The following is a 15,446-nucleotide window of genomic DNA, read 5'->3' on the forward strand; positions in this document are numbered from 1 at the left end:
TCTATATATTTTTAGTTTTCCAGCTAATTTCTTTCTATTTTCAGTAGAGACGGGGTCTCGCTCTTGCTCGGGCTGGTTTCAAACTCCTGACCTTGAGCAATCCACCCGCCTCGGCCTCCCAGAGTGCTGGGATTACAGGCGTGAGCCACCGCGCCCGGCTCCAACTTCATCATTTGTTTCAGCAGTGTCCTAGGCAGCGTCCTCCTCCCTCCTGCCATGCTGCTGACCCAAGGGCCAGTCCAAGATCATGTACTAGATGTCACGTCTCTTTGGTCTCCTTTTAGGGAACGATTCCTCAGTCTGCCATAGTCATTCGTGACATTGAGATATTTGAAGAGCACCGGTCAGTTATTTTATCAAATGTGCATCAACTTGAGTTTGTCGGCTGCTTCCTCATGGTGCAGTTCAGACGCTCTGTTCCTGGCAGAACAGCTCGTGAGTGATTAGGCGTCACGTCTTCAGACGCACGATGCCCTTCACTGGTGATGTTAGTTGTGACCCTTTTGGGGTGTTGTCTGTTCCCTACTTGTGGAGCTGCTGTTGTAGTGAGCAGTCTGCGAGAGACACTGAGACCACGCAGTTGTCCTGCGCCTCATCAGACGTTGCCCCTTAGAATTTCCCGCCCATGATGTTTCTTGCCTGAAACAATCTTTTACTTTGTTCTTTTTAGGAGCTGTATTCCATTGTGTGGTTCTGCCACAGTTTATTTAATTAGTGCCCTACTGATGATCACTTAGGTCTCTTCTAGCTATTTGCTAAACAGCACCTCAGTGCACACCGTGTATGTATGTCTGTGGAGTGTGTGAGCATATCTAAAGGGCAGATTCTTCGCTGTTGAATCAGTGGGTCAAAGGGCATGTGCACTTAAAATGTAATAGGTTTTGTCAGGTGGTCCTGTATCAGTTTGCTAGGGCTGCCTAACAAAATACCACAACTGGGTGGTGAAAACAACCTAAATGTGTTGTCTGTGTTCTGGAGGCTGGGAGTCTGAGGTCAAGGTGTGGGCAGGGCTGGTTCCTTCCGAGGCCGCAGGAGAATCTGCTGTGCCTCTCCCCTGGCTTCTGGTGGTTTGCTGGTAATCTTTGGTGCTCCTTGGCTTATCTTAATCTGATCTCTATCTTAATCTTTACCCACACTCTGGGTGTCTGTCTCTGTGTCTAAATTTCCCCTTTTTGTAAGGATGCCAGTCATATTGGATTAGGGGCCCACCCTGCTCCAGTGTGACCTCATCTTAACTGATTATACCTACAGTGTTCCTATTTCCAAATAAGGCCACATTCCGAGATTCTGGGGGTTAGCACTTCAGCATATAGGTTTGGGGGGGCACAATTCAACAGGCCTTCCAAAGAGATACTGATTTACACCCCAGAAGCTCCTTTTTTGTTTATAACTGTGTTTTAGAAATCATATCTTGCTGAAGTTTATGAACTCCTAATGAAATTCTTCGTAAACTTTAAAGTAAAATGAGGCACTAAAAATGGAGCCTTTATTTTTTTTTTATTTTTTTATTTTTTTATTTAACAAGTAACTGCTGGTCTAAAAAATGGAGCCTTTATAAGGCTCACAAGCTAAACAGAATGACAGTGTCTGTTTAAGGGTGTCCAGGAGTCTTGTGCTAATAATTATTATGAGAAAAGAAAATTTGAGAAAAGCTTTCCCATTGGGACAGTTCTTCTAAGGACCCTATGGTGAAAGCCACCATTGTGTGTCCTACCAGGGCTGCTGAAAGCAAAGATGGGAAGTCAGGCTGTGGCCACAGAGGCCCACAGGTGAGTGGACAGCCCAGCCAGGAGGGACTAGGGAGGAGAAGCTGGCGTGTGCCCACGGCATGTGGGGAGGTAGGGGTTATGGCGTCTCAGACCAGCCGGGCATGGCTGAGGACACGTGGTGCAGAAACGTGGACGGGGACAGGAGGGTCTCATGGGCTCCCTTCCGCAGCAGCCCAGAGACTATCAATACAAGAAGCCTGTGTGCCTGAGCTCCACACTAAGCCAGAGGGAGTCATGTGATCAAAAACCACAGCCAGAACAATGAAGGCCTCTTGCCATTCTGAAATCCCCAGAGGCGACTGGGGCCCTTGGGGACTGACAGCGAGAGGTCACATCCATCCTTCCATGGGGACAGTGCAGAGTAAGAGCACTGCCACAGAGTGTGCAAGTCCGAGTTCCAGCCCTGCCCTTGCCTGTAGCAGCCTGTGGCCTTGAGCAATCACTAAGCCCACAGTAAAGAGGTTTCTCTTTACTGTGTGGGTTGTTCACGTGAGAGAATGTGTGTGAAATTGATCTTTCTCCAGTTATCCAAATATAGGTGATTAGGTTATCTAATATTAGATTATTTTGTACATGTCTTTTGCCTCTGATAGCTGGCCTCAGCCCATGGTCTAGAATTTTCTTCCATACTCTGAAGTCCATTTTGTTCTAGGAAAAGAACCTAATATTCTGTGGGGTACTATAAATATGATCAGATCCTTTTTTTTTTTTTTGAGACAGAGTCTTGCTTTATTGCCCAGGCTAGAGTGAATGCCATGGCGTCAGCCTAGTTCACAGCAACCTCCAACTCCTGGGCTCAAGCAATCCTGCTGCCTCAGCCTCCCGACTAGCTGGGACTACAGGCATGCACCACCATGCCCGGCAAATTTTTTCTATATATATATTAGTTGGCCAATTAATTTCTTTCTATTTATGGTAGAGACGGGGTCTTGCTCTTTCTCAGGCTGGTTTTGAACTCCTGACGTTGAGCAATCTGCCCGCCTCGGCCTCCCAGAGTGCTAGGATTACAGGTGTGAGCCACAGTGCTTGGCCAAAGATCCTTTTTATGTTTTGTGGACTATGCCTGGGGCAGAGGCCAAGTAGCAGAGTCCTTTATTTCATGGCCTTTTGCTTCCTAAGCTCTCTGGCTCTTTTTCTTCTTTGTCATCCACATTTGGTATCACAGTACCTGCCTCTGCCAGGCTGAATTCAGCCTCCGCCTTCTTTCAACCCCTGTAGGCCGGCTGCTGTGCTGCACAGGCACAAGGGGAGCCCTATGCATTGTTATCTATGTGAATGATATCCCCAGGATTTGGGCAGTATACAACCTGCAGAACTGAACCTGGTGGCCCTTCCTGAGAGGGTTTCTGCACATCAGTTCATGCATCTCTCCTCTATGTTCAGTCCACCAGAGTGGGAGGGCCGTGTGGAGGTAGATAAGGTCTATGACTCTTTATGTCCCTTCTCCTTGCCAGCACAGTGCCTGGTTTGCAGGAGACCCATAGTACACAGTGAGTGAGCAAGCAAGTAAGAAAGTGAATGAACAATCCAACCAGTGAAAGGACAAACCCAACTGATGCCCATATGTTTAAGTACATTAACAGGTACTTATTGAGCACCTAGTATGTGCCTGATGGTGTATTAGGCCCTAAGGATACAGTAGGGACCAAGACATCCAGGATCCCTTCTCTCCAGCACCTTATGATCTACCTGCCACTGCGGTGCACTGTAGGGCTGGGGCTAGGGGAAGGTGGGAGAGATATATCATGCAAGTGTAGGGTTGGATCCTATTTGTGTTTATAATTTTGATATTTTGTCCATTATGCATCTTTTTGCCTTAATGCTTATTTTAAAAAAATACTGCATTAGAATATTTTTCATCTTGATTGCTTCAGTTTTTTGGTGCCCACTTAAATTCTGTGTCCCAGGTAACTATCTTATTTGCCTCAATCTCATCCCGGCCCTTGCCTGAAATGGGATGCAAGAAAAGAAAGGGTTTTTTTTGTTTTTTTTTATACCATCAAGGCTCTAGTAACCAAAACAGAAAAGAAAGTTTTTGACTATTTATATGACTATCCTGTCCAAGAAATAGCTGCTATGGTTCCCACAGATACACATGTCTCATCAGGGCACATTCAGCGACTTCACATGCCTCTAGTGACCATGGAGAACATGGGATTTGTAGTGCTGACCAGCACAAGAATGCCAGAGCCAGAAGCTCACATGGGTATTTTTGCCTATGAGCTATGGTTTCTCATCTCTCTGTAGGTATACACTCAGCTATGAGTTTCTGCTTTATCACGCTTTTTTCACCTGTTGACGCCATCCGCGTTTTCTCTGGTAGCTGGGCTTTCTTCCTGCTCAGTTGCCATAGCAGCCTTGCCTGGGAATGAGTGACAGGCAGAGGTTTCCGATTCCTTAGCTGGGTGCTCCCCTCTTGCTAAGCTCCCGGTTAGCTGTTCCCTGTCCTGGTCCAGGCGTGCCCTGCAGTGCTCTGCTCCTTACCTGAGACATTCTGCTCACTCAGCTTCCAAGTGGGTGAAAAATCTTGGGTTTAATGATCTGTGTTGATGAGAATAAAGGTCAAAACCAGAAGGTGTTTGAGCATAATTAGGGCTTTTGCTTTTGCCATTAAGGATGGAGAGGGGCCCTCTCATCTGGGATGAGTTGAAGGTGAAGGTGATTGAGAGAAGGGGAGTGGCTGCAAACCCTCCTCTGAGGGGGATGCTTGGAAAAGATGAAGCTGGATTAGGGTTAGAGCTGGTGACCCAGATGGAAATGAAAGTACATGAGTCGTGGTAGCCCTGGAAAAGTGCTGGCTTCCATGTTGTAACACCATTCCTTGTTATCCACAAACTTCAGGGCTGGGTCACACAACTCTGGGGATCCCCAAAGGACCTTCAAAGAGCTGCCCACCTCCAAGCTTATGATAATTAGCGTTTACCTCTCGAGTTGTCTTCTTGTGTCCTTCCCGCAGCTTGGGCTGCCCTGCTGCGGCCGCGGGCTGGCTCTCTCCAGCCTGTGCTGCCCACGTCCCCATGTGGCTGGGGTGGCAGCCCCTCCTCGCTGCTCCTTCTCTGCACCTGCCACGTCTCGGCGCACGCGCTCCTTGCCGTCCCTGCACTTGCCATGGCCTCCCACCCACGCTGCCTTCTTCCACGGACACTGCTTCTCTGTGCCCCCCAGGACTCAGGAACGATGTCTTCCTTCCCCACCGCACTCTCTCAGCTCCCAGGGTCCTCCCCCAGGAGAGTCCTTGTCACACTGCAGTGCATTTGTCTCTTGACCTGTCTGGCTTTGCCCCCAGACCATAACCTACCTCCTCAAGGGCAGGGGACATGTGTTTTCCACCTCAGTGTTGCTAGCAGAGAGCCACAAGCCCCAACACCAATGTGACTTGGTCCTGAAGTTTGCCGTCCCCCCACCCCACCCCCGCCCCGGTCCTCAGTGGGAGCCCTGTCCCTGGCGTGCGCAGTCGGCATCTGAGTCTCCGTGTGTCATCTAGCTCCTGCTCTTGCCCGCAGGTGCTTGACGTGTCCGGGGCCGACATGTTGGCCAAGTCAATTGCTAACTGCCAGGTGGAACTTCTAGAAAACTGTGGGCACTCAGTGGTGATGGAGAGACCCAGGAAGACAGCCAAGCTCATCATCGACTTTTTAGCTTCTGTGCACAACACAGACAACAACAAGAAGCTGGACTGAGGTGCCGACTGCAGTCTGCGTTCGGCACACGGCATCCGCCCCCATCCCCGAACCCGACACGGCCACCACTCTCAGGGATCCTGCCCCAAATGCGGTCGGAGTGCCAGTGTCCCTGAGGAAGCCAGTCCCCTCTCCCTGGTAGCCACAGTTTCACAGAGCTTCAGGGGCCACAAGAAAATCTCCAAGATCTTTATTCACAAAATGGAAACTCATATGGAACAAGATAAGAAAACCCAGCCACGAAATCTACTGAGAAGTCTTCAAGTTCATGTCGTTGACAAGCTCGTGCAAAACAGCCACTTTGGACCATGATCACTGAGGACATTTTCTTTAAGACACAGCAAAGGCTGACACTGGATATTTTTGTTGCTTCAGATCTATTCCCTTGCATGGTCAGTGGCTTTTATAGAAGCATTAGTCCCCATTTGCTGAACCCTGTTGTGCAAGTCTAATTTAAGTTTTACATAGAGACCCCATGTGAATGTAGCCTGTCAGCTGCAAGACCAGGGAGGGAAATGGCAAGCTGCAGGACGTGCACACACGTGGAGGGCCGTGGTCCCGCCTCGGCCAGCCCTCGGAACTGCAGGAGCAGCAGAGCACACAGGCGGGTGGTTTGTTGGGCACCCACAAGTTGGGTATGGTGTGAGCGAACTCAGAACAGTCACAGAATGAAGAACACCTGGCAGGGTGGGGTTTCCGAGGAATAATTTATTATTTTTGAAAATAGAACTAATAAAGCAATAATGTTCTAGACATGTATCTAAATAATCAGACTCAGGTTCCACACCCAAGCAACACCTTGTGGGCCTCTTTTCTATTCTGCTATGCTACTGAAACCCTTGGACGTAAAATACCCATTTTTTAAATGAATTCCGTGAATTCTGTGAACAGTAATTGAAAATAATTCTAAACAGCTGTAAAAATAACCACAATGACATGAAATAAATTTAGTAAGTCTAGATCAGCAACATGCGGGCGGTTTCTATTTCTGAGCTCCTAATTAAATGTGATGTTGGCAGATTTTCTCTTAACTTTAAAATGTGTGTGTTTTTTTTTTTTTTTTGAGACAGAGTTTTGCTTTGTTGCCCAGGCTAGAGTGAGTGCCGTGGCGTCAGCCTAGCTCACAGCAACCTCAAACTCCTGGGCTCAAGTGATCCTCCTGCCTCAGCCTCCCGAGTAGCTGGGACTACAGGCATGCACCACCATGCCCGGCTAATTTTTTCTGTATATATTAGTTGGCCAGTTAATTTCTTTCTATTTACAGTAGAGACGGCGTCTCGCTCTTGCTCAGGCTGGTTTTTTTTTTTTTTTTGAGACAGAGTCTCACTTTGTTGCCTAGGCTAGAGTGAGTGCCGTGGCGTCAACCTAGCTCACAGCAACCTCAGACTCCTGGGCTCAAGCGATCCTTCTGTCTCAGCCTCCCAAGTAGCTGGGACTACAGGCATGCGCCACCATGCCCGGCTAATTTTTTCTATATATATTAGTTGGCCAATTAGTTTCTTTCTATTTATAGTAGAGACGGGTCTCGCTCTTGCTCAGGCTGGTTTTGAACTCCCGACCTCGAGCAATCCGCCCGCCTCGGCCTCCCAGAGAGCTAGGATTACAGGTGTGAGCCACCGCGCCCGGCCCTCAGGCTGGTTTTGAACTCCTGATCTTGAGCAATCCGCCCGCCTCGGCCTCCCAGAGTGCTAGGTAAAATGTGTGTTTTAAAGTAAGGCTTATCCTGCAGGCTTTGGAAATCTTTGCACAGATGATTTATTAGTTTCATTTTAAGAAATCACATTTATAGTTTTTTTTTGTTTGTTTGTTTTTTAGACAGTGTCTCACTTTGTTGCCCAGGCTAGAGTGAGTGCCGTGGCGTCAGCCTGGCTCACAGCAACCTCAATCTCCTGGGCTCAGCGATCCTCCTGCCTCAGCCTCCCGAGTAGCTGGGACTACAGGCCTGCGCCACCATGCCCGGTTAATTTTTTTTTGTACATATATTTTAGTTGGTCAATTAATTTCTTTCTATTTTTGGTAGAGACAGGGTAGAGACAGGTAGAGACCAGCTCAGGCTGGTTTCGAACTCCTGACCTTGAGCAATCCGCCCGCCTCGGCCTCCCAAAGTGCTAGGATTACAGGCGTGAGCCACCGCGCCCGGCCTACGTTTGTAGTTTTTATTCAATTGAAATTGTATATCAGAAACAAAAGGCAGGAGTCATCAAACTGTTCCTTTTGATTCTCCTCTGTTGCATTTAGGAGCCCAAATTCCTCTGGAGCTTTATTCTTTTAGATCTTTCTACAGAGAGTCTATAGCCAAGCAGTTCTGGGAATAAAGTGAGATAAACTTTATAGTTTAAGTTGGAATTCGGGACTTGGTTTGAATGTTTTTAATCTGTCAGAGAAGAATGGAATATAGATCTTAAAAATAGGAAGATATGAAAACATGACATCAAACTTGTGGGGCGCTGCAAAAGCCATGCTCAGAAAGAAATATATGGGCCAAATACATTTGTTGGAAAAGAAGAAAGGCTGAAAATTGAAAAATTAAGCTTCTAGCTCAAGAAGCTAAAAATGAGTAGTAAATCAAAGCAGAGAAAAGTAAAGCAATACAGATGAAAACAAAATCAGTGACACAGAAAAGAAAGTAGATACTAGACATTTTACTTGTTCCAATTTCCTATGTTTACCAAGAATTCAGAGCAAGAGTGGTGGTGTGGGGTGGGGGGGGGTTAGTCTTGGTGGGTCTGGGTGGTGACAGATGGTTTTCCTGGTATCACTGGAAAAGCGCAGGCCTGGAACAAGCACCTCAGACCAGAAACCCTGCTTGACACAGGAATTTTATGCTCTGGGCTAAATACCAGCTAAGGCCCACAGCTCCTGCAGTGTGCCCACAGTGGCGCCATGTGCGCAGGACAGTGGCAGGTCTGCGGCAGGTCACAGCCCACACCTGCCATCACCAGAAAGCACTGACTAGATGTCGTGAACAGAGAATAGGAAAGAGTTGTTTTTGAAGAGCCTATAAAATGGGTTTCCAGGTTCTCCCTTAGCCCTGCAATTCTGACCCCAGTGTGATGGGAAGACCCTTGCATCCCACTTCCTGCCTTTGGGATTATAACAGGCCTGCTGGTTATTGCCAGCTCCATGTGGCCCTGTGGTATGTGCCTTTGGTGACAATCCAAAGAAGAAAGGGGCCATTCATCACAGCACTCCCTGTAAAGAATGCCAGAAACTTCTGACGTCACAGTGGAAAGCCCCAGGAATCAGGTGGGTTCTTGATCCCACTGCCTGGAGGTGGCAGCTTCAGGCTGGGGTGGATGGACCCTCGTGGTCAGGTGTTGAAGGGGCTGAGGGACAAGCAGTGGTTTGAACTCAGTTTGTAATCAGTCTGGCCTCCTTGTCCTGGACAGGTGACACCAGGAGTGGATATAACAAATGCGTCAGTTTGACGGTACTGCCCATGTGTGCACGTCTGTACCTTTCATTTCAGCCCTGCTGAGTATTCCCCATCCCAGAAAACCTGATTTGTTGCTTTGCCCAGAGGAAGTTTTCAGAAAATACTGGGGAACTAGAATGTATGTCAGGCCTGGCGCCAGGCCCAAATCTAACTATGTGCTGAGGGCTATTCTAAGTGTTTTCCATGCATCACCTTAGGAAGCTCTCATGCGCCCTAAGTAAAACACTGCCCATTTTATAGCAAAAGAAACCCGAGGTATGGAGAGGTGACGTCTCTTGCCCGAGAGGTGATGGTCTCTTATCTCTTCCCTCTACTTGCTAGCTTGACACACAGCTAGCAAGTAGAGGAAGCCTCTTGGTTTATAATTGAAGGCGACTTGCAAAAACGATGCTTTTACCTGTTCAGTCAGGAGCTCTCTCACCCACCTTACCAGTCGGCTTGCTTGGGCCCTGTTGGCTCACCTGGGACCAGGCCAGTGTGTGGCACTTTCAGCCACAGATTGCTGAGGCCACGCCTCCCGGCTTGGGCCCCTGTTGAGGAAGGTGACTCAGTGTTCATTCTTAGTTAAGGGACTCCCATTGCCCAGCCTCTTGCTGGGCAGGAAACAGACTCACCTGGATTCCAACATCGTTCTGCTAAGGCACATCCAGGACAGCTTGCCTTCCTCATTCCAGCCTCTTTAATAACCAGGACTGGTGTCTCACCCACGCTGGAAGAACTCGTTCACCTTGCTGGTACCCTACCTGCTCCCCCATATTCTGCAAGTGATAGTGTTGAGTTTGTCCAAAGCAATACTCTGCTTTGGGAGAAGTCTCAATGCAGTCTCACTGCCTCTCTGGGATCAGGCATGGGAGGCAGTCACGAGATGTGACCCACTGCTGGCTGCCACTTCAGAGCCAGCCCTGAGGCTCTGCTGGGGTCAGCCCAGGCACCCTGAGAGGGATTACTTACTGACCAGGGTCTTTCCCTGACTGAAGACAAATTTTGGGTCTTCATTTTATATAAAGGCTGAATTTAGGCCCCTTTACTTACTTTGCAAGTCCTGGATATGGGCCTCAGGGTCATGAGTTGGTTAGTAATTAACATCGCTCTAAAATGATGGATGCAGGTTTTAACATCTGCAGGTACCAGCTTTCTGCTTTGGGTGACTTCCTTGTAGTAGACTGAGAAATCTTTTATTAAAAATGGCAATTCAGTGGGAAATGTGTTTGTTGATATACTCTTTGTCTAGATTTGGATTTTTTTAAAGCTTTCCTGGTTGGAGTCTTTGTCTCCTTCTTTCACTGCCGCCCCACCCTCTCTGTTTCATCACTTATCTGTCTCCCATCTGCACGTCTGCCTGTCTCTCACACACAGGCACACACAGACCCTCTCCCCGGCAGCTGGAAGCCTGGCTCTTCTGAGTCATCACCTTTTCTCCCTCTCAGCATCACTCCTTTAACCAGAAACTGGGCCTTCTCGTCAGCCATTTTTCCCTCCTCAGCACCCAGCTTAGGTGCTGTTCTTACAACTCCTCCATCTCCTGAAAGAAGGCAAAAAAGTAGAAGGGGTGGTGGTCACAGATCGGGCAGTGGAGGTGTCCTCAGATTACCTGCCAAGGTCAGAACCAGAGGGGGAGGGTCCTGGGGCTGCTGATTCCATTTCCTCTGGGGCCCGGTGTCACTGCTCTCTGGGCTGGTGACAACAGGGTGTGGGCTTGGGGTTGCCTGTGCCCGTGGTGGGACGAGAGTCTCAAGCGACCGTCATCAGCCTCGTCTGAGTGACGGAAAGGACATCTGACTGCCTGGCTCTCTCTGCAACAGGACAGTCCCCTCTCTTGGCTCCTGGAAGGACCTTCCCTTTATTGGTTTCTGGATCTTTGGTCTTTAAATCCTCAGGGCAATGAACAGGAATGTTAGGCCACACCCAGAAGGCCAGGAACTCCAGCAGGGGATGGAAGAATGAAGGATTTTTAGGGGCAGCAAGTGGCACTAAGGGGACAATCCCAAGGACCCAAGGCCAAAGTTGGCTGCAGAGCAGGTTGCTTGCTTGCTTTTTTTTTTTTTTTGAGACAAAGTCTCAACTCTGTTACCCAGGGCCGTGGCGTCAGCTTAGCTCACAGCAACCTCAAAATCCTGGGCTCAAGCAATCCTCCTGCCTCAGCCTCCCGAGCAGCTGGGACTACAGGCATGTGCCATCATGCCCCGCTAATTCTTTTTTCCTATTTTTAGTTGTTTGGCTAATTTCTTTCTATTTTTAGTAGAGATGGGGTCTCACTCTTGCGCAGGCTGGTCTTGAACTTGTGATCCCAAGCAGTGCACCCGCCTCGCCCTCCCAGAGTGCTAGGATCACAGGCGTGAGCCACCACACCACACCATACAGGCGTGAGCCAGCTGGGAGCAAGGCAGCGGCCAAGGCATTGACGTGCGCACAGGGCCACAATCCCTCATCAAAGCCCTGGGGCCAGATGTCATTCGAATTCAAAACTGTTCCGATCTAGAAAGTTATCTTGGGGTGTGCACCATATCTCAGCAGCACCCTCAGTGGGGTTAGGGGCCACCACACGTGATCAGATAAACGCATCTGAATTTCCTCTGTGCAACACGGGCATGTCCACAGTGAGTGGAACAAAAGCTGCAAATGGCTCACTTGGGTTTGGATTAAGCTTTGGTGCCAGACAAAGAGATTTGGGCTCAAGAATTTTTTCAGGTTTCAGGATTGCAGATGTGGGATGGCAGCCTGCGTTCCAGGTCAGCTGTCCTGAGCAGGGTGGCCGCGTCCGGAGGAGGGCCGATGGGTGTGGCCCACAGCTCCCTCTTGTGCTCACTGGAAGCAGCAGGTCCTGATTTTTATTTAATAATTATTAGTGTTACAAAAATGGTCACTTTAAAATAAATAAAACAAAAATAATGCTTTTAAAAAGTGAGAGTCTCCTACACCCTCCACACAGCCCTGCCCTTCCCCCATTGGCCCACTGGGATTTCTTTGCACAGGTACATAGATACACACGTACGTGCAAACAGAGAGGACCTTCAGGTTGGTTTTGTGGATTTTTTTTACATAAATGGAGTCACACTAGACGTTACTGTTGGCCAACCCTTGCCCTTCTCTTTTTACTCACCTCTATGTCTTTGGGCTCTTCTAGGTCCAAACCCACAGATCCCCCAGGTTCCAATAAGGGGGATGCAGACTCCTCTAGAGGAAGTTGGAGGGGGAAGGTGTGAACCTTGGTAGAGGCCCCTCTGAACCCTTAGGAGGGGAGCTCTGAATTTCAAGAAAGGATTTCAGGCGCCTCCAGAAACAGGCTGCTTAATGAAAAGGTGGTTATCCCTTCTCCAATTTTCCCTTCCTAGGGTCCCAGGGGCTTTTTTTAGGGGGAAAGCTTTCTAAGGTCACTTCTAAGGAAGGTTTCCTCCATCGTTTAAATACATTCCAGAAATGCTGGATGAGACAAACAGCTTGGCTGCAGCTCCACCCAGACAAGCAGTGGAGTGGCTGAAGGAGCAGAGACAAGCTCCCATGGCAGCTGGGAGAGGGGTGGGTGCTGAGGCAGGGGACAGGCCATCTTGCTGCTCCCTAGGTGGTGGGAGTGGTTTGGACTTGACATCTAGGCAGGAACTTCTAGTCATTATCTGGCGAGCTGTCCCAGAGGGCCTGCCTGCACTGGGCACTGCTGCACCCGTGCCCCACCTGCTGTGAGTGTCGGCCACTGATGGCTTACAGAGAACTACCCTCAGATGACTGTGGATGCCTGAGAGGCTGGAGCTCATTCTCCTCTTACCTCCCAGGGTTGCCAGATAAAATACAGGATGCCCAGTTAAATTTTAATTTCAGATAAACAATGAGTGCTTTTTTAGTATAAGGATGTCCCATTCATTGTTTATCTGAAACTCAAATTTAACTGGACTCCCTCTATTTTTATCTGCTAAATGTGGCAACACTATAGCTTGCAGCCAGTGACTGAGGAGTCCTTGTCTCAAAGACTGGAAAAGACTTCTGGTGTCATTTGTGTTCCAGGACTCCCTGTGGGATTCCCCTGACACTGGACTCAGCCAAACCCACATCTTTGCTTGGCTTCTTCCCCTGCCCTGGCCTGCTTCCCTCTCCCCTTACAGGTTTCACTTGAGAGCTGACCCCTAATAAATCACTTCCACAAGGGTCCTGGTCTCAGGCTTGGCTTCCAAGCCCTCTAAAGCCTGCGTTTCAGAGTTTCTCAAGAAGATGCTCAGAGTCGCCCCAGGGGAGCCGCTCCCAGCCTCCTCTTGCACAAGGGAGGGATGGAATACAGCTTCTTAGGTTCTGGAGCCTCTCACCACCTTAGACAAATGACTTAACCACTTAGAGCTTCATTTTCTTCATCCGTGAAAGGGGGTGATAATAGTGACATTTCATTGTTGATGGGAGAATGGGAGCTATCTGACACTTGGCAGGCCTCCCTAAATGGAAACAATAGCTGCAGTTCCAAAGCTTTTAACCTCTGATCATTTTCACTTTTTTCTTCCTACTTTCACAATTTGCTGACATAGGAGGATGTAATTTCCATTAAATCAATGGAGAATTGTGAGTCTGGGATCCCACTTAGGCCCATCTTTTGCCTTTTCTTCCCCAAGTTGAGAAAATTCCTCAACTTCAGCAAAATCCATTTTGCACCAGTAAGCAAGGAAGCAAGGAGAGCCACAGAGCAGAGAAGTGTGGATTTAATTCTTTCTTGCCTGCCAGACCTTTTAGGAACTTAAAATACCCACAGACCTGCCCAATAACTTTGCTTGGAAATACAGAGACACAGAGGGTGTCCTGAATGGTCTCCTCAAGAGCCAACTGACTCCACCCAAGGCAGTGCAGAGCAACTTTTAGAAAGACTGAGGCAGGCTTGTGTGTGCTGATTTGGAGTGACGTTTAGCTATATCATCAAGAGAAAAAAGCCCGCATATTGTATCTCTGGGAGGACCCTTCAGGAACTCACATCAGTGGTTGCCTGCAAAGGGGAGAGGCAGGCTGGGGAGGGTGACTCACTTCTCCTGCTTTATTCCTTTGTATCATTCGAATGTATGCCATAGCCTATGGTACCTATTCAAAAAATAAAATTTTGTTGAAAAACAAAAGTCAACCAACTATGTCTTTATCATTCAAAAGCATCTTTTATCTTCAGCTCTGGATTAATAAGACAGCACTGAAAGAATTCTGGCAACTGGGAAGGCACTTCATTTCCAAGGTTTAGAGCAGGACAGTGAAAATTACCCAAAGATCTTTGGAGTCCAAAATGCAGGAACTGCTAGAACTTGAGGATAGGTGGTCAAAAACAAACAAAAACACCCAAATGCATGAGCTGCTCTGGTCTCTGGGCCACAGCCTGGCAGAATGGGTTTGCCAGGCACCTAGCTTAGGGCGACTCTCTCCCATTACTGTTTTCTGGGTGCCAGGCACTTTATACCTTCAACTATTTTTTTTCCTCACAACTCTGTGAGGTAGATGCTAATAATCTCTCCAGATGAAAGATGAGGGAGCTGGATAAGTAGCAAAGGATGGATTCGAAGCAAGTTCTAGCAGCTTCTGAAATCAAGCTTTTTTGAGAAAGAAAATATCTCTGTCTGCAGCATCTGTGTTGATTTCCTTTACTTCTTCCCCATCTGGGACACACCCTGTCTTCTCTGAGGAAAGAACAAAGGGAAGCAGGAGGAGCCATAGGACTGAAAAGCATGGTCAAGGCCAAGGACGGAAGCTTCCAGAAACAGCAGACAATGCGATTTTGAGAAAGGAAATGAGGGAGAAGGTACCTGCTCACCCAGGCTCAGACTTTGCTGTGCAAGGCAACCCTTTGCCCCTTAACCCAAGCAGAATAAGCACTTCCATTTATGAATTAATACATTCAGTAAGTACTGTGTTTGCCCAAAAATAAGACAGGGTCTTGTATTTATTTTCCTCAAGAAGACATCCTAGGGCTTATTTTCAGGGGATGTGTTATTTTTTTTTAAGTACGGTACAAGAATCTACATTTATTCAAATATAGTGAAGTCGTCTTCTTCTGGAACATCATCATCACTCTCCAAACGCTGAATTCCATCCTGAATGTCTTGGGACTCTGTTTCCTTTAGAACCACTGGGCCCGATCTCTCATGTCGAGCAATAGAGCTCTCACGGGGAAGATGAGAAGGGCTGCTGGTCTTCTTTACCCCTCCGCAAGGAAATGCACGGGTTGTGCAGATGCGCTGCGTAGCCACACCCATCACTAGGTCTTATTTTCGGGGTAGAGCTTATATTGTGCAAATGCTTAGAAATCCTGCTAGGGCTTACTTTATGGGTAGGTCTTATTTTTGGGGAAACACGGTAGGTGTCGAGTGAATGCTGGGGCCCAGGCCCTGGAATGCAGTGGCAAATCAACACTGGCGAGCCACTCTGCATGGGGCTCACACTCGAGGTTTTCCTGCCCAGCCCTTCAGCTGGTAGTAATATGGTGCAGGTGGAGAGCACTGGCTAGAATCAGACAGCCCATTCCACTACTTATAACTGCGTGATCTTGGGCAAATAACTTAGCCTCTCTGTGCTTCAGATTCCACCTCTGTAAAATGGGGATGATCGTAATAA

At 48.2% G+C, this 15,446-nt stretch overlaps 1 protein-coding gene across 7 annotated transcripts in view; it reads left to right on the forward strand.

The window, feature by feature from the left end:
- ABHD6 (abhydrolase domain containing 6, acylglycerol lipase) overlaps positions 1-6,488 on the forward strand; it is a 62,533-nt gene extending 56,045 nt beyond the window's left edge. For 6 of the 7 annotated variants that reach the window (XM_012789334.3, XM_076009048.1, XM_012789339.3 and 3 more), the window contains one exon: positions 5,273-6,488. In XM_012789334.3, coding sequence (XP_012644788.1) covers positions 5,273-5,449 — 177 coding nt within the window. In that variant the 3' untranslated portion in view covers positions 5,450-6,488. The remainder of the gene's footprint in view (positions 1-5,272) is intronic. The other variant, XM_076009037.1, reaches the window with a different exon arrangement.
- Positions 6,489-15,446: the final 8,958 nt, after the last annotated feature.

Source organism: Microcebus murinus, chromosome 1 (genome assembly GCF_040939455.1).
Source record: "Microcebus murinus isolate Inina chromosome 1, M.murinus_Inina_mat1.0, whole genome shotgun sequence".
Taxonomy (NCBI): domain Eukaryota; kingdom Metazoa; phylum Chordata; class Mammalia; order Primates; family Cheirogaleidae; genus Microcebus; species Microcebus murinus.